The sequence below is a fragment of the Convolutriloba macropyga genome, chromosome 7 (assembly GCF_964194025.1).
Source record: "Convolutriloba macropyga chromosome 7, txConMacr16.3, whole genome shotgun sequence".
In the NCBI taxonomy this organism is placed as follows: domain Eukaryota; kingdom Metazoa; phylum Xenacoelomorpha; order Acoela; family Convolutidae; genus Convolutriloba; species Convolutriloba macropyga.
In genome coordinates this window covers 19,834,505-19,860,302 of record NC_134474.1, presented here as the reverse complement: position 1 = coordinate 19,860,302, position 25,798 = coordinate 19,834,505, and the positions used below count along the sequence as shown (strand labels likewise).

Below are 25,798 nucleotides of genomic sequence, written 5' to 3'. Positions count from 1 at the left end.
ATGAATGGAAATTTGTTACTTAAGGAATATTCAGCTACCAATTGACTAAAGTTTTATTGTGGTAAATCATTCTTTTCTTCGCAAAATTGACAGAAACATTGAGAAGTTTTATACCATTTTTTTTTTAATTTTTTTTTGCAGTTTTTCTTTTTTCTTAGTCTTAGACAAGTTTCTTAGCCTATTTTGACTTGCCCATTGTTTTGCGAGCTTTCCATTGCCCTAATTGGAAAGGAATTTTACTCGGCTTTATGTTTCCTTGGACTATTAAAAAAACTCATTAAGTTTTTCTAGTTTTTTATTCAATTTGTTTTTGAATGCCGTTTCTATTCTTCCTTAAATTTTTTATGGCGTTTGTGGAGGTTCAGGGTTCACAATAGTTGTTTTAGTTCGGTAGTCAAAAGTATGGGCAATTTTCTCCTTCGAGTCGTTTCGTTTCCGAAATTCTTCCGGCTATGTTTTTTTTACTTCGTTGAACTTTTTCGCTTCACCCATTTTGCCGCTTTTTCGGCATTTTGCGTGAAATCTTTGACTTCTCTAGGCTTGTTTCACTCTTCTGTCATTCTGTTCAAAGTCTTTTTAAACAGCAGCTGCTCAGCAAAGCAATTCAAAATGAAGAGAGTCGGTATAAAAATCAAAGTCAGAAATAGAAATGGGATAAACCCGTAAAGCTCATTTGTAGATGCCCGGTACTTTGAACTTTGTTCTCGTCAGTTGTAGTTACTATCTATGATGCTTATTGGTGTTGATACTAGACCCTGTAGCCTCTCAGTGAGAGACAGGAGTATGTTCAACGGCGGATTTTTTTCCGGCGATCTGCCGGGTATGTTTTTGTGTGCGTGACGTCATTTCGTGCCCTCATCTGGTGTGTGCGGTTTCAGCTGAATTACGTGTGATTTTTACCATTAATACTTCCCATTTTTCTTCTAATGAATTTTTTGATAAATTCAAGATACTCTAAACGCGGTTAAAGTCAATAAAGGACAACTGCTGAATGATAGCTTGGTAAAGTTAAAGCTTCAGGAGTTTAAAAAAGTTAAGGAATTTGATGTTAAATTCAAATTAGAAATTGAATTTTGAATAGTTTTTATTGCATCGACCATTCCATCAATTCAGTTCAATACCTGTTTCTATCTTCAATCTACCATGTGCGAGTCCATGTTTCGGGGCTGGTTAACTAGTTTACAATGATTGACTCTAATTTTTCTTCGAGAACTATTCACAATTGCTCTCGAATGAAATATGAAGCAATTTTTGTAGTCGTGTGCTTTTTGGGCAGATTTTTGCTTGACCATCTTGACTTTGCGAGTGACTTTTATCACCCTTTGCGTTTTTAATTTTTATCTAAATTCTTCTTATTAATTGCTCTCAAACGAAGTTTGTAGCAATTATATTAGTCCTGTCGGTCATTTTTTATGCGACTTTTCGCTTGACCGATTTGTCGTCAGACGCTTTTGACGTTTCGTCCTCAAAAATGGGATAAATATGTAGCGACATTAAGTGCTCTTAGACTGTGCTCGTGGTTAATGACGAACAACCGATCGCTAAACACACGCAATTTTATACTAAGTTTCACTATTTTTTCAAGCTTTTTGAAAATTTTTGTCATTTCTTGAGTTCACTCAGCTCTTATTGTCCAGGAACCTCCTCTGGGGTTTTATTATAGGTTACTGCATACTTTCTAGTGGTAGTGCAATGGTTTCAACACTCTAACATCACGAATTATAGCATTTTTTTTGTTGAAACGTGTAAATTTTTCAAATTTTTTTCACATTCATTTTTCATTATTCACGTCTCTCCGCACGCAGGAGCCAGAAAACTTCGTTAAGGTTTTGATAAAAAGTAACTGAAAAAATTAATTTGCCATGTTATAGCTTTCATTTTTTTAATATGACAAATTTAAGCAGTTTTTAAAAAAAAAACTTGCCCTTTTCAAGTTTTGAAATTTTTTTGTCATTTTTAGGTTTCTTCAACGTCAAGGGCCACTGAACCTCCTCCAGGGTTTGATAACAGGTTACTGCATAGTTTATAGATGTAGTGGAATGTTTTTCAAGATTTTAATAAAAGCAATTTTTGAAAAATTTGCAATTTTTTGAAGTTTTAATCTTTTTGAATTTTGTATCATTTTTTTCCGGCACCAGGGTACTTATTCTCCTCCAAGGTTTGATGATAAGCTGTCGCATATATTCTAGAGTTAATGGAATGATTATCAATATTTTAATGTCTCCAGCGTAAGCAATTTTTGATAAAATTTAATTTTTTTTGTCAAATTTTTGGAAATTTATGATCATGTTCCATATTTATGGATCTTTATGAGCCAGTGAAACTATTTAAAGCTTGAAATAGGGATGGAATGGTTGAGACAATGGAATGGTCTCTTGAGACAATGGAATGGTTTTGAAGATTCTAATATTTTGAATTTCAGCAAGATTTTGTTAAATTTTGCTATTGTTTTCAAAATTTTTGAGTATTGTCTTTTTATGATCATTATCGGCCAACGAAGCCTTTAAGTCATGCAGATGAGTTACTTGACATAAATCCAGAGACAAAAATTAGTTTTTAACATTTTCACTGCGAGATCTGGAAGCTTCTCTATTAAATTTTGCAAATTTTCAAAATATCAGTTTTTTATTTGATTTATTTACTAAAAAGGCTAGAAAACTAAAAGTTGCAGAGTCGAATCAAGCTAAAGCTAGCCTCACTAAGTCGTGGCTAGCTACTGACAAAGCCAACCGCTCGCCTGTCGTTTAAGAGCAGTTCGCCCGACGGTAGTCGGTTATGTTTATTTGCTCTCGAACGAATTTTTAAGGAAGTATTGTAAACGCGTGTCTTACGGCCAAAATTTTTGGTTGACCGTTTTTTTGTCCAGAATATTTTTTCGATTTCACTTTTCGAATGATCATTTCAGGGTTGATTTTGTTTTTCGTGACCTAAATTGCTCTTATTCATCAATTATTCCTGTTGCTAAAACAAACGCGATTGTGAGTAATCTATGACAAGGCCCTGATAGACGAGTGGAAAAAACTTTAGATCAGGTTTGGAATCCTCCTTTGTCGGAAATTTTTGCTCCCATGAAATATTATCATGGTTACAAGCCCCTCTGATTTAAATCGCCTCGCCTGTCGTTCGAGAGCAATTTGTTTGACTTTAGTCAGTTTATGCACAATTTTAAGCAGCTGATTTCGTGCTACTACAAGTGTAATGGAAATTGCAACAAAAATGGTTTCAGTTTTTCGCTTATATACGCCTTTCCGTGCTTTATCATTGGCGTCCCCTTAAGATTGAACTGCCCTGATACTATACCCCTTCGCCGGCTTGAAGCAGTCGACAATAGAATCGAGCCCCAGTGAGTCCTTCCACGGTAGTTCGTCCGATTTTTCCAAAACTAGTTATGTTTTTAATAGCCGTAGTCAACCTCTCAACGGCTATTATTGAGGAGTTCTCTTTTTTAAATTCGCTTTACTTTTTGATCACGTTTTTTGTTTTACATAAGTCACGATTTTCACACTCTTGACTTCTGACTTACCTCACTCACTGTTTCAACTGAATGAATTTTAAATTTTTTTACCTATTGAATTACGCAATGTAGTGAATACAATCAAAGTCAAAAGAGCAAAATCAAAGAAACGGGATAGACCGATAAAGCCCGGTCATTAGGTCGTACTGCATTAGGTTATCAAAGTTCAATGGAGCGATTACTAGCAGACATTAGCATTAAGCTTAATACCTTTCAGTTTAGAAGCTTAATTAATCAATTTAGAATCTAACTGAAGTTGCATATCAAATTTGAGCACTTTTTGAAACTTAGGAAAAATCTCTGTCAATTTATATCTTCTTTTTTTCTTTTTCTGTTTCAATCCCGATGTGCGTCAAGTGAGTCAACGGCGGCTGTTTTCCGGCATTTTGCCGGCTATGTTTATTGGTGATTGACTGATCTTATACTCTCAATATGTAGTGCCTCCCCGGGTTACATATGGAGTAGCAATTATCAACGCTTAACAGGTCAGTATTAATGGATGCTCTCAGACAACGTTTTTGGGAATGATTGAAGTTCTTAAGCGCTGTTTCTCTCTAACTGTTGTTCTCTTTGCTCAGGTCTTGGCGTGCTTAGTCCAGATGGAAGCGAAAATGGTGGAGACCTCTATGAGATAAGAAAGACCCCATTTGGGACAACAGTCCAGCCTCCAAGGAGAGACACTAATTACCAAAAGAAACCGGCTGTCAAAAGTAACAGATCAAATAGCTGCAATAAGCTGGCTGTCTCCGAAAACGAGCACAACAACAATGTAAATAAACTTTTTGTTATAAGTTAAAGGCTACGAGTGAGGGATCTGCATCAATTGTATATTCTTTTATTCGTGTATCTAAAATAAATGCCGTTTTGATAGCTAAATTTTCGGGTAAAAAGTTATAATCGAAAGCTTTTAAAACGTCTCGTCAATTTTTTTAAGGAAATCTTTCAGAACTGTCGGATGAAGCTCATACTTGTATTGAAAAGCAACACCCAAACCCGCAGCAGTAATCATACGAAGTTACAAAATTCGTTATGGCATGAATGATATGAATAATTGCGATCTGTTGGTAATCCATTGCATTATCAATTCCAATTTTTGTTCAACTTCGTCGTCAAATCGGTCACCAACAAAAGTAAAGCGGTGAAAGAAAATTAGTGACTGAATTCCCAGAAAATATGAGTAACGAGCATGTTTGATAAGCTCGTCTATTGCAGAGTATTTCGTGGCCCAAAAAGTATTCACTGGGAGGTCTGGGTAGTGCAGCTGTGGGACTCTCTGGAAGTAGGAGAGAGGACTACCAGAAACTGGTGTCCCCCGAAAGCACAGAACATACCTCTTCAGATGCACAAGGGCAGCAACCGATGGTCAAGAGCAGTTTCCATGAAAAGTATTTGTACTATTTGCAGACTAGTGGACTCCAGGACATCGACTTCGATCATCAAGAGAAGTTAGTGTTAAAAGTATTCTGCAGTTGTGTCCGCTGTTCAAATTGATATCATCATTAAGGCTATCCTTTTTCTGGCTTTTTTGTTCGAAAAATTGGACTGGATTGAGATAAAAACACTGACGATAAATATTTTTTATCGCTCATCAACGTTGAAGACGAGCTTGAAAGTTTTTTTCCAGCACTCAGTCACATTTTGGTGAAACGAACGTGTTTCTTTACCTCCATGTTCGAAAATCAACTGAATGCCGTCGAAAAGTAGACTGGGGAGAAGTTCAAAAACTATGAATTATTTCTGAAAAAGACTTTTGTCTCTGAGTACCCAACAAGAAAAAAATGTGACATTTTGTTCGAAGCCACTTTAGAATGTTTCATTTCAAACTACGGGACAATTAACCTGCAGTGCGATTGATAGTGTAGTATATTAGCCAGGGTTAATTAGCCAGAGCGATATTAACTAAATTGGTTTTCGCAACGTTTCGCTTGCATGCTCTTTTTATAGGAATGGATTTTTGGTCAACCGTGATTTGTTTGTTTGAGGATGTGGTCGACCTTCACATGCTCAAAACTGATCAATTCATCAAAGACTGTTAAAATAACCTGGCCTAAAAACTGAAAGAAAGCAAAATGAAGGATAAACTTCACAGAAATATCTGTAATTAATAGCCGCCGCCAGCCTCTCAAACGGCTATTATTTAGGCGCTCTCCTTTTTTTTACAATTCAAAGAATTTGAATTGTATTAGAGCGCTGCCTTTTTTTAAAGATATGTTCACTTAATTTCATGATTCTTGAAGTCAAATTGGAGTAAATATTTTGGTCACGCTGAAACAGGAAGTGGAGTGAAAAGCGAGTGGTTTTGCGGTGTGAAATTTTTTCGCTCTAAATTTAAAATAGAGAAAACGGAGTTTGAACAAAAATTCGCTTTCTCGCTAGTGGTTTTTCGTTCACATGCGGTATTATGGTATTGATTAATAGCCGCGTACTCAATTCCAGGCGGCTATTATAGCGGTCCTAAATTTTTTTCTACTTCGTCTAACAGATTTTTGTTTCGTCTTACTCTGATTTCTTGGAATTGACTTTTTCAATGACTTACCTCAATCAAAAATGACTTCTGCGCACTCACTCATGGAACTTTAAATTTTATGAACATTTACTTCTTAAAGGTCAATAGTGTGCATCTAAGTAGTGCGAAACATATATGCCCTAATTCTTGATTATTAGAGTCTTGAGTTTTTGATTTCGAATATTACTTTTGGGATCTTCTCCGTTTGTGCCCCCAGTACGTTATGCGCCCCCCAGTTACAGAGCACGTGCCATTACATAGTAAGTCATTATGTTAAAAATTTTGCACGTGCATCTGGGGTGCAAATAATATGCACCCACTAAGCTGAGGGGACGCAAACGGAAGAGATTCTAATTTTGAAAGGCCCTATTAGGGCTTTCTCCTTATAGAGCTTATGTGTCTCATAAAAATGACAGTCCAAAGCTAACCCAAAAAGTTTAGTGGTCTATTAAAGGACTGGTGGACGCTCTGTCTATCTAATCTCTTGAGTTGTTTCAATTCATGGAATGCCCCAAGTGTCTATCGCGGCTATTTTCCGGCAATCTGCCGGCTATGTTTTTTTTTTAAAAATTTTTCGATCGAATTTTTTTCTAACTGGTTTTCCCAATCCATTCATAGTTCATTCTAGGATAATTTTTTGTTTGAGTCGAATTGCCCTTTCTCGCTAGTGGTTTTTTTGTTTACATGCGCCATTTTGGCATTGATTTTCTGTTTTTTTTAAGTTTTTTTTCTGATTTTTTTCCAATTCACTCAGTCCGTTCTAGGTCTAGTTTTTTGTTTAGTCGATGAAAATTCTTTAAATTTTACGTCAGGACTTGTCCTGCTATGTTTTTAAATTCTCTTTACCTTTTGGTCACGTTTTTCGTTTGTTTTACTTGACTTCTGACTTACCTCACTCACTGTTTCAACTGAATAAATTTTAAATTCTTTCACGCATTGATTTACGCAATATGGTGAATAATGACAAAGCCAAAAGAGCAAAATCAATGAAATGGGAGAAAACAATAAAGCCCGGTCATTAAGACGTAGTGCATTAGGTTATCAAAGTTCAATAGAGTGATTACTAGCTGACATTAGCATTAAGCTTAATACCTTTCAGTTTAGAAGCTGAATTAAGCATAGATTTAGAATCTAACTGAAATTGCCTATCAAATTTGAGCACTTTTGAAACATTAGGGCTTTTGCTAGCTAACATTGGTATTAAGCTTATGAGTTTTTAGTAAAGAAGCTGAATTAAGCTTAGTTATAGAATCCTACCGAAACTGAGTGCCGAATTAGAACAATTTTTGACCCTGAATTAGAACACTTTTGTGTCTCCTTTTTTTCTGTTTCGATCCCGATGTGCAGCAAGCGCGTACACGGCGGCTCTTCTCCGGCAGTCTTTCGTCTTTGTTTTTATGAGGATCTGTGTTACTTTAACATTGTACGGTCATTGTGTTTTGAAACAAAAGGTTAAAGTTAATAAATTTTCAGAATGGAAACAAAGTTAATAAATTTTCAGAATGGAAACGAGCAATGGAGTGTCATAATTAAAGTAGCATTTAAGAGTTCCTACTAGCCTTAAATTTCATTATTTGATCGCCATGGAAATCTAGCCTATTAGATTTTTCTAGCTATGGAGTTTAGAAAACAACAAGGAGGCTCGGTAATGTGCGTACGCACATAATGTTGTGGCCGCTCATCCACATTCTTGACTTAATTGGCTACCAATTGATGGATAGAAAACTTTCAAAACACAAATATTGATCAATAAGCCACTAGTGGAATAAAATAATGCCACGTTAGAGGGCCGATGAAACTTGTTGTTGATAGGACTAGTAGAAGACATTAATAAAAATCAAATAACAAACATTAATTACGACCAAAACTCGATATCTGTATTAAAAAATTAGTAAAATCAAACTAGCATATGATGAAACTTATACAAAACCAAATAACCTATACTTCAGTAGAATATATATGGGACCTATCCTCAATCGGCTGGGAAACAGGTAGATAAAAAAGACCAAAAAGGTGCGAAATTCAAAAATAGGTTTCTACTTTTGAAAGCAATTAATTTCAAAAAATGTTCTTAAGATATGAACTGAAATCACTAAAATGATAACTTATATCTCCATAGGAAGCAATTGGGACCTTTCATTATCCAGTGTACGTCACACGACTGCAAAAAGAAGGACAAACAGCGGCAAAATTGTAAAGTTTAATTTAAATTTGCGCAATTTGTCACTAAGCGCGTTAAAAATGTTTAATTGCCCAGTATTTCAAAGCCAATGGGAGCTACCATTAAGGTATTGATTTCAAACGAAAACAAAAATCCTTTAAAATGTGCAAATATATAAAAATTATTAAGAAGTCTCGTATTAACAGTAGCAACAAAGCCGACAAACAAATGGTTGAATTTAAAACAGGTATAAAGATTAAATTATAGCTCACTGGATTCGGGCTGTGACCTGTCTTTACAGAGACTAAGTTTCAAATCGATTTAAAAGAAATAAAAATGGCGAAGCTCAAATATGTTTTTGAAATCAAATATTTTCAAAAGTCATAATAGACATAGAATTTCAACAAGAGATGGATCAAGTTGCAACACCTCAGGAAGCCAATTGTGCTTGTTATTAATGAGACTAAGTCATGAGACTACAAAATACTAACAAATACAGGCAGAAGACAAAATTTCAGAAACAATTTTACGACACCACAAGGCACTATATCTGCAAGAACTGTAAATAATCTCTTGGTTCTCATCTGAACATCAGCGGTTCATCAACGTTCTGGGGAAGCAATTGAGACATATCACTATCAGGTATATGTCGTTCATCAACAAAAAGAAAGACAAACATAAGCAAAAATAAGTTAAAAAAATCCACTAAATTTTGATAGAGAACTGTCTCAGCCCTAAAGCAGACAAAAACAATTAACATTTTCAGATACGCTTTGTTCAATGCTGTGATTTTTTTCAACTATGCACTGCTTCAATTGGACCTGCCAATAAGGTGGTAATTCCACAGGGAAGTACAATGAAAATTGGTTAAAAAACATTGTAGCCAAAAAACTCGGATCGAACAATTCAGCAACCCTCCTCTAACTTTAAAGATAGAATCGATTCCAGGGTTGTTAACAATTTAAACATATTTTTGCAAAATTGACGAAAATGTGGTCAAAGATACGGAGAATGTGAATAAAAACAGCGGAATATCTTCTTTTCACAAAATTTTTAACCTCCATAACTTACTGTAAAAATTGAAATTCGAAAACTTTTTAATTCCATATTCTACGCTAGACTGGCTTTCTAGTGATACCACTCACAACGCGCTACGATGATTATATCGATCGGTCAAAATTGACTGAACAAAAAAAAACATTTGAGTTTATAGTTCCTCCCCCCACTAAAGTGGGTCGGAACAAAAAAGAATATATATATATATATATATATATATATATATATATATATATAATAATAATAATAATAATAATAATAATAATATATTTAACCAAATCTTTGATCGCTTTAGATGTGTTGCAATTGCAGCGTACCCTCCACAAAATGAAACAGAGGTCGAACTCAACATAGGAGACATTGTTGCAGTTGAAAAACGACACGAGGACGGATGGATCACTGGTCTTGTGTTCAGAACTGGAAAGTCTGGACTGCTCCCTTCGTCTTTCGTTGTTCCTTTTTCAAATAAGTTGCCATCAACTAGCTGTCCAAGAGGTACAAATATGCAAAGCAATGAAAATGATAAGCAACACGTAGGAAATCGTGCTGAAAGGTTGCCACCGAAAAATTCAATGTGGTTTTGATAGAAGTCGTTTGTAATTTTGTATATTCAAAAACTATGAGTTAGATTTTATGTTGACGAATATTTAAAATTTTGTTTGTCGTTTGCATCGAAAACCCTGTAAATATAGATTTTGTGAATTTTGTATAGATGTTTAATTAGAAATTTTGTATGCTGTTTTCTTCAAACGAGTTATGTTAGTCTCTGGTCACTAAACCTTGAAGTATCTTAGTTCGGTCTATTTTTGAAAAGTCGAATCAAACTTTTTAATCAAAGGTGACTACTCTGTCTGAAAAAGTTTATTTATATATATATATATATATATATATATATATATATATATATATATATATATATATATAATTAAATGTTTAAAGTTGAAAATCAAAATTGTAAACACCCTTCCAACGCTCGCAACTCCTAGCAAAGAAGGTTGATGTTTACATTATATGAAGTACGTTATTACTATCGACGTATTAATTTCAAACCTCCGCTCTGTCAGTATTTTCTGAATGCATTTTCGCACGCATGCATACGCAATAATTCCAATGCATACATAATGTTTAGACATATACAAGATCCCAATTGTCCAATGAGAGGTTTTTTGTGATTGATTTCCAATCATTTTCAAATTTGTCGCTTTTTTGCGAAAGATATATTGCGTTACATGCATGTGCACCAGATAATAGAAGCAATCATATCAAAGTTGAACTCTTGAGTTCATTTGGTGCTGTTTTATTGCTCTCGAAGAGAAGCAGCAGTTATTGTAAACGTTTGTCTTTTATATGCAAAATTTTTTCTTGGCCGTTATTTAACTTTTCGAGTGACTTTTACGCCCTTGACTTTCTGAGTTTTGCGTAATCTAATGTTCACTCTCATTCACACTTTCAAGCAGCTGAACTCAAATGGCGGCAATTTAATACTAAAAGTCAAATGATAATTGCGCCGAATCTTGTGCCATTTTTAATTGCTCTCAAATGAAGTTTCAAGCCATTATATTTGTACGCTGGGTCTTTTTTAATGCGATTTTCCGCTTGACCGATTTTTCGTCTGACCCATTTGACTTTTCATCCTCAAAAACGGGATAAACAGATAGCGATCGGAAGGCATTAAGTTCTCTTAGAGCCCTAAGCCTTACTATACTTTGAGAATAAGATTCACCAAAACTGTTTTGATGAGACAATTGATGGGGGGTTCTTAATCTCAAAAGTTTGACAAAACCCTCAGTCACCCCCCCCCCCGTTATCAGCCCACACATCTCCCCCTATTGTCCTCCCTCCTCAACCTTCCGATTGAGAGTCTTTTGAGAGATATTTCGGTCCTTTGAGAGTAATTCGCTCGACGTTAGTCGGTTATGTCCTTAGAAAGAGACCATTCTATATTCCTCTATAGTTACTCTATAAATTTTAAATCAACCATTCATCTTACTCTTGGTATGATCAGTGTCACAGGGTTATTGATCATGGAACAGTTGTTTCTGATTATAGTGAGTTCAGAAGTTGAAAATATCGCCCCTTCTGATCATGCTTTAGCTTAATCTGGCAAAAATCATTTGTTAAAAATCAGTAAGAAATGAGTGAAAATACATAAAATGTGACACCATTAATCTATGGTTACAAGTGATTTTCAAATAAAATCTACTCAAATCGAACTACATGTAGAATTCAATTGATTTTGAAAACCGTTTTCCATAATTTCATTTCCGAGTTGCCAGTAATCTGCGGATAGATAAGTTTGTTGTGAACAGAAAGGACGGTTTCTCTATCATAGAGGGTGATAATTTGCGCGAGTTGAAATCATTTGTGAACTGGCAAATATCGTAAAGACTACAGGTCCAACTAGGTTTACAATACCACACAAGTCGAAAACTCTTTGCCATGAAGTGTAACTATAAACATCTCCAGAGGTCAAGAATTCTGAAACGTGAGGAGCTATAAAACTGCAAATGATGCCGTACATGTTAACCCAAGAAAATACTGCTCCAACGAAGAATTTATCAGGGCAGATGTCTAAAACGTGTGAACAAACTTGTGTAATAAAACAGGAATTAGCAATGGAGCCCATACTTAAGAACAGAATTGCTAAAGTTGCGTTACACGGCCCAATTCGAATGGAGAAACAGAAAAACGCAGCTGTTACGCCTCCGAAGATGACAAACATTTTTCTGATATTGATTGTTTTCCAGTCCAAACAGTTCCTGGCAAGGTCGGTGAAGAAAGAGCAAAGAATGCTGAAAACAGTACAAAATACGTGCGGCAATGCACTGTAGAGACCGCTTAAATGCACGTCCATTCCTAGAACGTAAGAGAGGTAACTTGGAACGACCGTCAGTAGAAGTGTGTACATGAAGTCGGTGCAGAACATGAGGACACAGCAGCTCCAGACATTGATGCTGGTCCAGATGTTTCTCCACGGGATCTCTTTGCTGAAGTCGATCTAGAACAAATTTATGCTATCAGAAGCTGTTTACTTAGAGAAACTTTTATTAGGTCGGCTAGTTAATGATCTGACGAATTTCTCCATTAATTATTAATCAAAACTTAGTTCATTATGGACTAAAAGTTTTATCATTAGTTCCCTCCTGTAAAATAGTTTTAATACAGAATCAAGAATTTGAAAAGTCAAGCGCACTTCTGTATTTCATTTTTTGCTCAATGAATGCTTAATACAAAAATTCTACAAACGCCAAAACTAAAGAATTTTTCGATGGTTTGTTATTAAAATTTTGATAAGTCTGCTGTTTTCCCTCGAATTTAACCAGGCTTGATTAAGCGTTTAACTTAAACCTGGAAATGATACATATATTAAAATTAAATTAAATTGTAAAAAAAACTCACCGAAAGTGACAGTTCTTTTCTTGTGAGTGAAGCCTCCAACCCATCGTCAGTGAGTGGCATGTCATCTGGTTTCTCCTTAACTGACAGGAACCAGATGGGTACAAATGTGCACGCCAGGATACCCCAAAAGTAGAACACCAAAGGCCAGCCCCCAAGGAACTCAAAATCAGCGAGGTACCCACTGACAATCTGAGATACAACTGGCGATATTTTGGCCCCGGTCGTTGCCAAGGCAACCAGTAAAGTATTCTCACTTTCATAACTCCAGTAACCCATCAATACCATAGCCGAAGGGTAGTTTGCGCCAGCTACAAGCCCGATAAAAATACGAACAAATATCAATAAACCAACTTGGGTAATTGCGGCGATGTGTGTGAGCAAAGTTGCTAGCCCTGAGATCATCATAGAAATCCCCATAATTCGTTTACCCCCAAATTTTCCTGCCAAAACACCACCTGGAACTTGCCCTGCAGCGTAGCCGTAATAGTAGGAAGAAAGGAGGATTCCTTGCATTTCGGGACCCCAGTTGAAATCTCCGCCTTTTAAACTGCTGGAACTGTCGTCTGAGGAACCGTTGCCAGTTTGATTCTGAAAAACAAAGTTCATGAGCAGAAATTGCCAAAGAGAATGAATGGTAGAGATTTCCCTACCAGAAGGAAAGACACAGCTTTAACAATGCTATTGAGAGGCTTTCGCAACACAAAGTCTTTAGGACTTTTCACCCTGGCAATGCATAACGCGATGATTGATTGTGTTGGTTTATTATTGTGTTGGTATTTTTCAGAAATAGTTGTGATTTTTTTTATCTTTCAAAGTTTAAAAACTCTAATTTTTGTTTTGTAGCTTTGATAACAAAAATTTTTTATCAGCGTTTTTTATCAGCGTTTTTATCAGCGTTTTTTTCGCTCCGAGAGCATCCCAGAAAAAAGAGGTAGTGTTTTCTTTTTTATTTAAAATCATTGTTTAGAATTGAGATCCTGCAACGAAATGTTTTTGAATACTCTTTGAAAAACTTTGGAGACAAACTTTATTTACTTGTTGAAACCAATTGAAATCAATCAATCTATCAATCATTTTTTTGGTAGATTTTCATTATCTAATTAATTGTTTGTAAATCAAAAACTGAATGCCAAAGTTTTTCATAATGTACTGATATCTTATTTTTTGCAAATTTTCAAGCTTTGATTTGTCACTATTTTCATTTTTTAAAAAACAATATTTCTTTTCGAACGATCATTGCAGATATAATCATTAATTTTAAAACATTTAGCAATAATATTTTCCGGTTTATAGATTAAAACGTTTTGCTCGCCTTTGTTAAAAAAATTGTGCTTCCTTCAAATTTAATTTAAGCTTGAAAGAACCTTGAAAGCTGCTTTGAGATTTTGTTTTTTTAAAGAATGCGGAATCACAAAATTTCTGAAAGTGCTCTTGTTTCCAGTTTTTCGTATTACTCATATAAAAATAATATTTATACAAAATTATTTCTTTAAAAAATTACTGTTGATAATTGCACAATGAGTGCAGTGGGACAATAAACTTTGACCTTGATAGGTAGTTTAATCGGTGAAACTAATATATATCTAGAATCAGCATCATGCTCACACACATACTATAATTATTCATGACTTAAGTAAGAAATATATATTGTTTGCACTGGAAACATTTAGGTAATCAAAAAATGTATTGTAGATAAAAGTATTAATTTTGTTTTTGTATGAGGTTGTGTTTTTATGTTTTTAAAAACTGTTTCCAATTCTCAAATTTTCTAATAAGAAAATTATAAGGAAGAAATCAACTGTTTTTATGCTCTTGTTTTAATTTCATTTTTCATGTTAGGATTGGAAAAATATAAATCGGTGCGAAATGAAAACGTTTCCGTATCTGGAAACAAAATTTTGGCAAAGGCAGAAAAATCTTGACACATTTTTTTTGGCTTCATTGGCAAAGTTTTGAACGTTTTCTGCTCTATTTTTTTACTGTTTATTAAAAATCTTCAAAAATTATATATTAAAATATTTAAAATGACATCTGTGTTATGCAAATTGGCTAGACCCATTTAGATTTGTATAAGCCAAAGTTATTTTCCAAAGACATCTTTATTGCTTGTACAAATTTTTTTAATTATTTTTACTCAAGAAAACCTGTTTGATGCTAAAGAATTAGTCGGGGTGTTAGTTGACTGAATTAACAAAAAAACTGTTATATTTATCTAGTTTTTTGTTAATGTTTAGAATCTTACTGTTGAATGTTTGCATTATCGCTATAAACGTCTGGAAACGCCAGTGGTTTTGAAATCTTTGTTACGTTAGACCTGAGAGGGGCACACAAAAATTGTATCATCGGATCGTTCTAGCTCATACAATCTAAAAGTTTCGACAGACGAGAACTTTAACAGTATAGGATCCGACAATTATCTCATTAGCTCTTGAATGATGTTTGTTAATTCGTCCTTTCTACTTTATCAAATAATATCATTTAAAATAATCAGAATTATTTAATCAGAATTTTTCGAACTTTATTAGAATTCAATTTCAATCTCAAATGCAGTAACAGTTTTGTAATAACGCATAAGATAAATTAAATGTTTGTTTATTGAAAAATTGTTCTTTTTACTTATTTGAACTTTCATCAAAAAGTTTTAAAAATCTTTTTTAAATTTATGTTAAATTGTATACAGATGCTTCAAAATATGGTTGCAGTTAGAGGAACTAATTCGTTGCCTAGTTGCGCAGCGCTGCTGCATAATCAGTTTTTCGGTACTCTTAAGAGCTGCAAGTGATAGTTTGCATGAGCTGCCTCTCCGAATTTAGAGAAAGTAATAGATACTAGTGTTCACTGTGATGAATCTGTTTAAATTAAAATTGACGAAGCTGAGGAAAATACTTACGGAGTAAACGAGACATGATGTGGCGCTGACAACTTCACTCGGTTTCTGATATGCCATCTTGACAATGGCCACACTGAAATTTGTCAACAGGGCGTACCCAAGAAACATAGCCAGTGACGTCATCACAGCCACGTACAGCCTATACGAGGGAAACAGTCGAGGCGTGCCCGAACTCCGTGACCAACTGGGAGAACCCTCCCCATCATTGTCATCATAATTATGATTGGGGTCGTGTTCCATTCTTCTCGAACTGTTGGCGTCGCTGTTTTTGGAAAGTCTTCTCAGCTCCTTCTGTTCCAGATATTTTGAGTTTCGCCTTTCGTAGCTATACTGGTGTGATATGTTTGAATAGTAATTATTAGAGCGAGATAGTCCCTCGCTGCTATCATCAATTGGGGCGGGGTTAATGGGCTGTACTTTCTGATAACTCGGAGCATCCGCAGGCATTTTGATCATTTTCTTAAGTCCAAATTTAGCGCCGGATATTGAATTAAGTTCGCGCAGTTTTACTTATAAGTTGATAAAGTTAATATACATTGACAAGTCAGATAATAGGTTTCCGGTTTTGATTCAAAAATGGAAGCGTGAATAATTGCTCGTTATCGTGTGTTTGTTGTCATTGCGGGCGTTTAAGCTAACGATTTACGCCAAGATTCGCCTCTGTTGAAATTTGTTCTTTAATCTGTTTGTTTGACTGGAATTTGATGAGCAAATTTCACGAAGCAATGGGTAATTGAAGTATATATTTTATTAAATGATTAGTTAAGTAACCTTAAGCATTACTAACTTCAAAGGAATCACGATAGCTGGCATATAACGCGTGAAGGAAAAGTGTTCAGGGTTCTATCACAGAAAATCTTATGATTCTGGGTGACTTTGTAATCATTAACCTATTTATATGAGCTAAGGTGTTGTTTGAACTTTGAAATGTCAAAGTAAACAACCAGGTCGATGATCTCTAGAATAACTGGAAGCACTTCAACCTTATCCGCAAAAAGCAATGATAAAAACCTTTAATTTTGGCGAATGGAACAAATATTGCAAAACAAGCCTGAGGAATAATTGCCAATTAACTTTTTAACCTTTAAAATGAGACTTTAGTATCGGCTGATTAGTAAAATCATACGGCGTCTAGTTTTAGACAAAACATAGCTGCAGCTATGACGACAACTCGAAATGTAAATAAATTAAGGCCATTTTGATAACGTAAACAATAAATCTCAGCGGACATGTTGAAGAATTGTCAATCAGAATTCTCAATTCAGAAGAAATAGATCTTGTTGGGGAAACCTTGAACTCTTAAAAGGTAAATCTGACGTGAAATCGATGTTAACAATTGCGATGTCGGTTTTATACTATTCATATTTATCGTCAAATCACCTCATTGAGAAATAACAAAATAGAAAAAAGTTCAATTTGAATTCTTCCAGCTTAGCCGCGCAAAAATAAAATTACAGAATTGCACTTAATGCGCAGAATGATTTATGGACTAAAGTTTTAAACTTTTACTTTAATCTTGTTCAGTTTAATTTCGGCATCGGTTTTCTATATAAAAAAAGTGCGTTTCTTAAAAAAATCGCATTTCAATAATTCCATTTTATGTGAAACAATATTGTACAAAATAACAAAATGGTGCATTGAATAGCTAAATGCTTTGAATAAGGTACAACAATTACGCCCAATAAAGCTGCATTGCTTCAATTGTTGTTTTTTTCTCCACCTGATATGGTTTACTTGACCTTTACTGGGCTATAAGTCCCCCATAGTTTTAGTGAGACCATATCAAAGTCATCAAAACAAAAACAAAATAAGCAAATAATAAAATTAAAAACATAATAAGTGCAGTTTAATGTATAACGCTGAATCAATAAGATCACAAATCGTTGAATCAGAGAAATTAATTAGAAAATAATTATTTAAAGATTTGACCAAAGGTATAAACGCGATAAATTCAGCTGCTCTTGTCAATTACGTTTTATTGGGAGCACCTTCATTCGTAACATGAGGCTGCGAACAAATATGAACAACAAAAACGCTTTGTCGATGCAAAATGTAATTCAGGCATGTGTTCAAATCAGAAAAAAGTAACTCTGAGAGCAACAACTATTGAGAGTTGTTTTCTACATTCCGCCTATCGACAATATTTACGTATCAAGGCGTCCCGGAAAAGACTCGAAAACCCAATAGCAGAATCACGCTTTTCAAAGACACGTTGATTATTAAAAAAGCCGCCAGAATTGTAAAGAAAATACGCATCCCAAAACCTGAAAACCTGACGGAAGTAGTTGACTTCCTAAAAAACATTTTAATACAACAAAACAAGAGAAGCCAAAAGAAAAATTTTTATTTGCATATTAACATTAGGAAATCATAATGGTCCTAAAAACACCCTTCCCCACATTTTTGGAACCCAAAGCACCCCAAAGAGAGTAACAAACATCAAAAATAGAGTATTGTTAAATCAATATCGACTACGGTGGGGCAAACGAACAACAACAGGACAACGAGAAAAAAGACAACAAATTTTGCCTACTTTCAGTGTTTTCTGTTATTTTTGTGTCTTTGCATTACTCAAGTTGAGGACTTACCGACCCCTTCCCGGTTGGTCGCTTTCCAACACGTTACCGCTTTGCTGGTTCTCCAGTGTTTTTTTACCAAACCCAAGGACCACTTCGTGTCGCATTCCCACCTCCCTTCGCTTTTCCAATTTTTCAGCGTTTTACCCACCCCAAGGACCCTTACCTGGTTGATTGCTTTCCAACCGCCACGCGGCTTTTCCATTTCTACTGGGGTTTTACACACACCAAGCGCTCCTTCCTTGTTTCTCGCTTTCCAATCCACAATAGCTCTTCAAGTTCGTCAGCGGTTCTACCGTCCCCAAGCACCCTTCTGGTTGGTAGATTTCCGACCACCAGTATTTTCGCGATTCTTCAATTGTACGCACCCCAATGATCCCTTGTTGTTTGGTAATTATCCAACCACCTGGGATTACTTCCGGTTGCTCAGGATTAGTACAGACCTGAAGAAAATTTTCCTGGCTGATCGCTTTTTAGCCGCCTTTTTGTTTTGCATTTTATCGAGTGTCATCTCTCCTTAATCAACACTCTTCCTTTAGCAGAGATTCAGACTAAAGGTTTCGTACTTAACGGTATAAGCAGTTATAAGTATAATTAGCTATGTAGGTAATGGTGAAAGAATAGCAGTTTTAGGTGTAGGTAGGCCGGTGGTTATCGCTTTTGGTAGGGATAGGTATAGGTACCTTACAGGTATTAGGTTAGTTCTACTAAACCCTGGCGCATACACATCTGGCAACATGAAGCACTCATTATCCTTAGTGATAAAATGTCTCTTGGTAATTGGTAGTCAGTGATCGGTAAAGTTAGACCGATCCCATTCTGTTTCGAAACGTTTGTGCTTTTAGCTAAGTCAAATAAGATACTGAGTATCTTTTTTTCTGAAAATAAATTTTCAGAAGATTTGAAACGAGTAGATTTGATCTGAAATTAGATATAAAAAGCACTTTTTTGATAGAACACTTTGTTGAGAAAACTGCTGAGAGAACACGTTCAAGGAATAAATGCAAAAATGGCATCAACAAACGACTATTTCCAGATCCCTAGAAAAACATCTTTGACGAAGACATTAAGCCATGCAAACAACGAAAACATTGTCGTATTGTTTTCGTTGTCTCCTTTGCTGAACGAACTGAGTTGTTTAGGTTGCCTTCAGCTTTTTTTTATGTTAGCTCGAGTTTTTTGTTAGTCGATAATTTGTCGAAAACCAACATGCCTCTCAGTCAAAACAAAATTAACGCATTGATTCAAGCAACTTTTAGTTTTTCAATGGTGATACCAAAAGCTCCTGGACTAGCAGCGTCGATGAAAATTTGTTTCCAGAAAAAGATCTTTCAATGGTGATGCTGGGCGTTGTATGAATGATACCACTTAAAAAATTCATCTGAAATTGCATTTAACGGGAGAAGCAGAGGACTTTATTGATAGTTATGAATAAACTCCAAGAGCGTTTTGGTAAACCAAAACGCATTGTGAATGCATTCTTCGATAAATGGGTAAGTTTCTCAGCCCCAAATATTGCTAATGCAGAATTGTACCTTCAGTTTTCTTCATTCCTTCTACAATTGATAGACATTTTCAGTTAGGTTTCATTCCAGGTCCACAATCAACGGCAAATTTGAATAATAAACACAAAAACCACCCAATTGTGTACAGACCCAATCGTGTTTCTGAGAGAACAGTCTCTGCTTACACTTAACAGATGTTCATGCAGGTCAAATTAACTCAAAAATTCTCAAAACGCATTGTGAATGCATTCTTCTAGAAACGGGTAAATTTCTCAGCCCCAAATCTTGCTAATTCAGAATTGTACTTTCAGTTTTCTTCATTCCTTCAACAATTGATAGACATTTTTATTTAGGTTTCATTCAAGATCCACAATCAACGGCAAATTTCAATAATACACATGCAAAACCACCCAATCGTGTACATCCGGAGTGTAAAGAAGTTGTTTCGGAGATAGAACAATGTAAACCATCACTTCAAACACTATCCCAATGCTTTTTCAACTTCTCTAAGTCAGGTGCAGATTGGAGCACTAATAATCATCATCTCTGAACAACTGCGAAACCGTCTTTTTCTATTGGATATACCAGCAATACCAATAGCTTTTGGAATAATTTACAAACAACGCATCTAATAGTTTGTTGTTTGAACTCGAGCAATCAGCAGCACAAAAATGCCTCAGCAAATCGACAGTTCCTTTTACAATGCACTCATTTCCGTTTTTTTACCTGGAAACAGAAGAGGCCACAAAAGAAAAAAATCAAGTTGCGCTTAATTGATTTTGAGGTCACGGTGTGGCGCCTAGATGAATTGGAGGTAACGGTGTGGACAAGTGAAGTCAAAAAACCTTTGCCTTCTCAACTATTGTGGAAAAAACACCACACTCTCATCCATAATAGATTCACTATACACATTGACTCAAAAAGGTCTAATTATAAGACAATTCATTTACTCGGTTCAGGTAAAGATTTTGCCCTGAAACCCTCTGAGTAACAGGTCACTTAAGTGAACAGTTTTCCTAATAGAAGAGGCCACAAATAGAAGAGGCCCCTCTTGATTCTGAGAGAATAGAAGAGGGACGACCAAATGTTCAAACTGATGCCGTATTTGATTAAATTTCAGAATTTTGCCATTGCCTGATTCAAAAACGCAATATCCAAAAATGTTAAAAGATCTGTTGAGATACTGGATCGCGGTACACAAATCCTTGGCTGTCATAATCAGGTTTGTCTCTTCTGGCAGAAAAGGGTCAAACTTCCTAGCAACATCTGGTTCTATGAGAAACCACTTCGACTGAATGACAGACTCTTAAGAAACACAATGCTCAGAAAGCGTACTCAAAATTGCATGAAACACATTTAATTAACGGATATTTAATTGAAGTCTATTTGGCAACAAGGACTCAAAACTCAACGTTTTATTCCTTCCTTACCGTCCATCAACCAGTGAAAGAACGCCCGGTAAATTAAGGCGTGTAACCAATGCGTCAAATGTTTTTCGAGGCCAGTCAAGAAAATGTAACAAAAAAAGGAACAGAGCGGATCCGTAATCTCACCGGCGTTGTTTTATGATTCTGAGAGAACAGCTTTTGCAATCTCTGCATACACTTAACAGATGTTCATGCAGGTCAAATTAAATCAAAATTTCTCAAAACGCATTGTGAATGCATTCTTCGAGATAAGGGTAAGTTTCTCAGCCCCGAATCTTGCTAATGCAGAATTGTACTTTCACTTTTCTTCATTCCTTCTAATATTGATAGACATTTTTAATTAGGTTTCATTCAAGGTCCACAATCAACGGCAAATTTGAATAATACACGCAAAACCACCCAATCATGTGCATCCGGAGTGTAAAGAACTTGTTTCGGAGATAGAACAATGTAAACCGTCACTTCAAACACTATCCGAATGCTTTTTCAACTTCTCTAAATCAGGTGCAGATTGGAGCACTAATAATCATCATTTCAGAACAACTGCGAACCCGTCTTTTCCTATTCGATATACCAGCAATACCAATAGCTTTTAGAATAATTTACAAACAACGCATCTAATGGTTCGTTGCTTGACATCGAGCAAACAGCAGCTAAACAATGCCTCAGCAAATCGACAGTTCCTTTTAAAATGCACTCATTTCCGATTTTTTTCCACCTGGAAATAGAAGAGGCCACAAAGGAAAACTCAAGTTGCGCTTAATTGATTTGGAGGTCACGGTATGGCACTTAGATGATTTGGAGGTCACGGTGTGGACAAGTGAAGTCAAAAACCGTTGCCTTCTCAAATATTGTGGGAATACACCACACTCTCATGCATAATGTTTTCACTACACACATTGACTCAAAATGGTGTAATGATAAGTCAATTCATTTACTCGGTACAGGTAAGGATTTTGCCCTGAAGCCCTCTGAGTAACAAGTCACTTAAGTGAACAGTTTTCCTAATAGAAGAGGCCACAAATAGAAGAGGCCCCTCTTGATTCTGAGAGAATAGAAGAGGGACGACCAAATGTTCAAACTGATGCCGTATTTGATTAAATTTCAGAATTTTGCCATTGCCTGATTCAAAAACGCAATATCCAAAAATGTTAAAAGATCTGTTGAGATACTGGATCGCGGTACACAAATCCTTGGCTGTCATAATCAGGTTTGTCTCTTCTGGCAGAAAAGGGTCAAACTTCCTAGCAACATCTGGTTCTATGAGAAACCACTTCGACTGAATGACAGACTCTTAAGAAACACAATGCTCAGAAAGCGTACTCAAAATTGCATGAAACACATTTAATTAACGGATATTTAATTGAAGTCTATTTGGCAACAAGGACTCAAAACTCAACGTTTTATTCCTTCCTTACCGTCCATCAACCAGTGAAAGAACGCCCGGTAAATTAAGGCGTGTAACCAATGCGTCAAATGTTTTTCGAGGCCAGTCAAGAAAATGTAACAAAAAAAGGAACAGCGGATCCGTAATCTCACCGGCGTTGTTTTATGATTCTGAGAGAACAGCTTTTGCAATCTCTGCATACACTTAACAGATGTTCATGCAGGTCAAATTAAATCAAAATTTCTCAAAACGCATTGTGAATGCATTCTTCGAGATAAGGGTAAGTTTCTCAGCCCCGAATCTTGCTAATGCAGAATTGTACTTTCACTTTTCTTCATTCCTTCTAATATTGATAGACATTTTTAATTAGGTTTCATTCAAGGTCCACAATCAACGGCAAATTTGAATAATACACGCAAAGCCACCCAATCATGTGCATCCGGAGTGTAAAGAACTTGTTTCGGAGATAGAACAATGTAAACCGTCACTTCAAACACTATCCGAATGCTTTTTCAACTTCTCTAAATCAGGTGCAGATTGGAGCACTAATAATCATCATTTCAGAACAACTGCGAACCCGTCCTTTCCTATTGGATATACCAGCAATACCAATAGCTTTTAGAATAATTTACAAACAACGCATCTAATGGTTCGTTGCTTGACATCGAGCAAACAGCAGCTAAACAATGCCTCAGCAAATCGACAGTTCCTTTTAAAATGCACTCATTTCCGATTTTTTTCCACCTGGAAATAGAAGAGGCCACAAAGGAAAACTCAAGTTGCGCTTAATTGATTTGGAGGTCCCGGTATGGCACTTAGATGATTTGGAGGTCACGGTGTGGACAAGTGAAGTCAAAAACCGTTGCCTTCTCAAATATTGTGGGAATACACCACACTCTCATCCATAATGTTTTCACTACACACATTGACTCAAAATGGTGTAATGATAAGACAATTCATTTACTCGGTACAGGTAAGGATTTTGCCCTGAAGCCCTCTGAGTAACAAGTCACTTAAGTGAACAGTTTTCCTAATAGAAGAGGCCACAAATAGAAGAGGCCCCTCTTGATTCTGAGAGAATAGAAGAGGGACGACCAAATGTTCAAACTGATGCCGTATTTGATTAAATTTCAGAATTTTGCCATTGCCTGATTCAAAAACGCAATATCCAAAAATGTTAAAAGATCTGTTGAGATACTGGATCGCGGTACACAAATCCTTGGCTGTCATAATCAGGTTTGTCTCTTCTGGCAGAAAAGGGTCAAACTTCCTAGCAACATCTGGTTCTATGAGAAACCACTTCGACTGAATGACAGACTCTTAAGAAACACAATGCTCAGAAAGCGTACTCAAAATTGCATGAAACACATTTAATTAACGGATATTTAATTGAAGTCTATTTGGCAACAAGGACTCAAAACTCAACGTTTTATTCCTTCCTTACCGTCCATCAACCAGTGAAAGAACGCCCGGTAAATTAAGGCGTGTAACCAATGCGTCAAATGTTTTTCGAGGCCAGTCAAGAAAATGTAACAAAAAAAGGAACAGAGCGGATCCGTAATCTCACCGGCGTTGTTTTATGATTCTGAGAGAACAGCTTTTGCAATCTCTGCATACACTTAACAGATGTTCATGCAGGTCAAATTAAATCAAAATTTCTCAAAACGCATTGTGAATGCATTCTTTGAGATAAGGGTAAGTTTCTCAGCCCCGAATCTTGCTAATGCAGAATTGTACTTTCACTTTTCTTCATTCCTTCTAATATTGATAGACATTTTTAATTAGGTTTCATTCAAGGTCCACAATCAACGGCAAATTTGAATAATACACGCAAAACCACCCAATCATGTGCATCCGGAGTGTAAAGAACTTGTTTCGGAGATAGAACAATGTAAACCGTCACTTCAAACACTATCCGAATGCTTTTTCAACTTCTCTAAATCAGGTGCAGATTGGAGCACTAATAATCATCATTTCAGAACAACTGCGAACCCGTCCTTTCCTATTGGATATACCAGCCATACCAATAGCTTTTAGAATAATTTACAAACAACGCATCTAATGGTTCGTTGCTTGACATCGAGCAAACAGCAGCTAAACAATGCCTCAGCAAATCGACAGTTCCTTTTAAAATGCACTCATTTCCGATTTTTTTCCACCTGGAAATAGAAGAGGCCACAAAGGAAAACTCAAGTTGCGCTCAATTGATTTGGAGGTCACGGTATGGCACTTAGATGATTTGGAGGTCACGGTGTGGACAAGTGAAGTCAAAAACCGTTGCCTTCTCAAATATTGTGGGAATACACCACACTCTCATCCATAATGTTTTCACTACACACATTGACTCAAAATGGTGTAATGATAAGACAATTCATTTACTCGGTACAGGTAAGGATTTTGCCCTGAAGCCCTCTGAGTAACAAGTCACATATGTGAACAGTTTTCCTAATAGGGACGACAAAATGTTCAAACTGATGCCGTATTTGATTAAACTTCAAAATTTTGCCATTGCTTTATTCAAAAACGCAATATCCAAAAAGGTTAAAAGAGCTGTTGAATTATTGGATTGCGGTACACAAATTCTTGGCTGTCATAATCAGGTTTGTCTCTTCTGGCTGAAAAGTGCCAAACTTCCTACCAACATCTGGTTCTATGAGAAACAACTTCGACTGAATGACTCTTAAAAAACATAATGCTCAGAAAGTGTACCCAAAATTGCATGAAACACATTTACTTAACGGATAATTAATTGAAGTCTATTTGGCAAAGAGGACTCAAAACTCAATTTATTACTCCTTCCATATCATCCATCAGCCAATGAGAGAAAGCCCGGTAAATTAAGGCGGGTAACCAATGCGTCAAATGTTTTTCGAGGCCAGGCAATAAAGTGTAACCAAAAAAGGACCAGATTTGATCCGTGATCTCACCGGCGTTGTTCTATGATTCTGATAGAACAGCTTTGCAATCTCTGCTTACACTTAACAGATGTTCCTGCAGGTCAAATTAACTCAAAATTTCTCAAAACCCATTGTGAATGCATTCTTCAAGAAATGGGTAAGTTTCTCAGTCCCAAATCTTGCTAAAACAGAATTGTACTTTCAGTTTTCTTCATTCCTTCTAAAATTGATAGACATTTTCATTTAGGTTTCATTCAAGGTCCACAATCAATGGCAAATGTGAATAATACACATGCAAAACCACCCAATGGATTACATCCGGAGTGTAAAAAATTGTTTCGGAGATAGAACAATGTAAAACGTCACTTCAAACACTATCCGAATGCTTTTTCAACTTCTCTAAATCAGGTGCAGATTGGAGCACTAATAATCATCATCTCTGAACAACTGCGAAACCGTCCTTTTCTATTGGATGTACCA

The 25,798-nt window shown here is 35.9% G+C and overlaps 3 protein-coding genes across 3 annotated transcripts in view; 2 read left to right on the top strand and 1 right to left on the bottom strand.

Annotated features, from left to right (window-relative positions):
* LOC142342973 (uncharacterized) overlaps positions 1-9,976 on the top strand; it is a 46,097-nt gene extending 36,121 nt beyond the window's left edge. The window contains exons 12-14 of the mRNA XM_075394654.1: positions 4,093-4,283; positions 4,727-4,959; positions 9,533-9,976. Of these exons, the coding sequence (XP_075250769.1) occupies positions 4,093-4,283; positions 4,727-4,959; positions 9,533-9,821 (713 nt within the window). The 3' untranslated portion in view covers positions 9,822-9,976. The remainder of the gene's footprint in view (positions 1-4,092; positions 4,284-4,726; positions 4,960-9,532) is intronic.
* Positions 1-25,798, top strand: part of LOC142342683 (tubby-related protein 4-like) — a 450,983-nt gene that overhangs the window by 263,339 nt on the left and 161,846 nt on the right. The gene's annotated exons all lie outside the window — the stretch shown is intronic.
* On the bottom strand, positions 11,373-16,317 carry LOC142342146 (putative transporter slc-17.2). Its single transcript, XM_075393347.1, has 3 exons — positions 15,527-16,317; positions 12,637-13,224; positions 11,373-12,235 (listed from the first exon to the last, which is right to left on the bottom strand). The coding sequence occupies exons 1-3, from the start codon at positions 15,980-15,982 to the stop codon at positions 11,564-11,566; spliced, it is 1,716 nt and encodes a 571-aa protein (XP_075249462.1). The 5' UTR covers positions 15,983-16,317; the 3' UTR covers positions 11,373-11,563.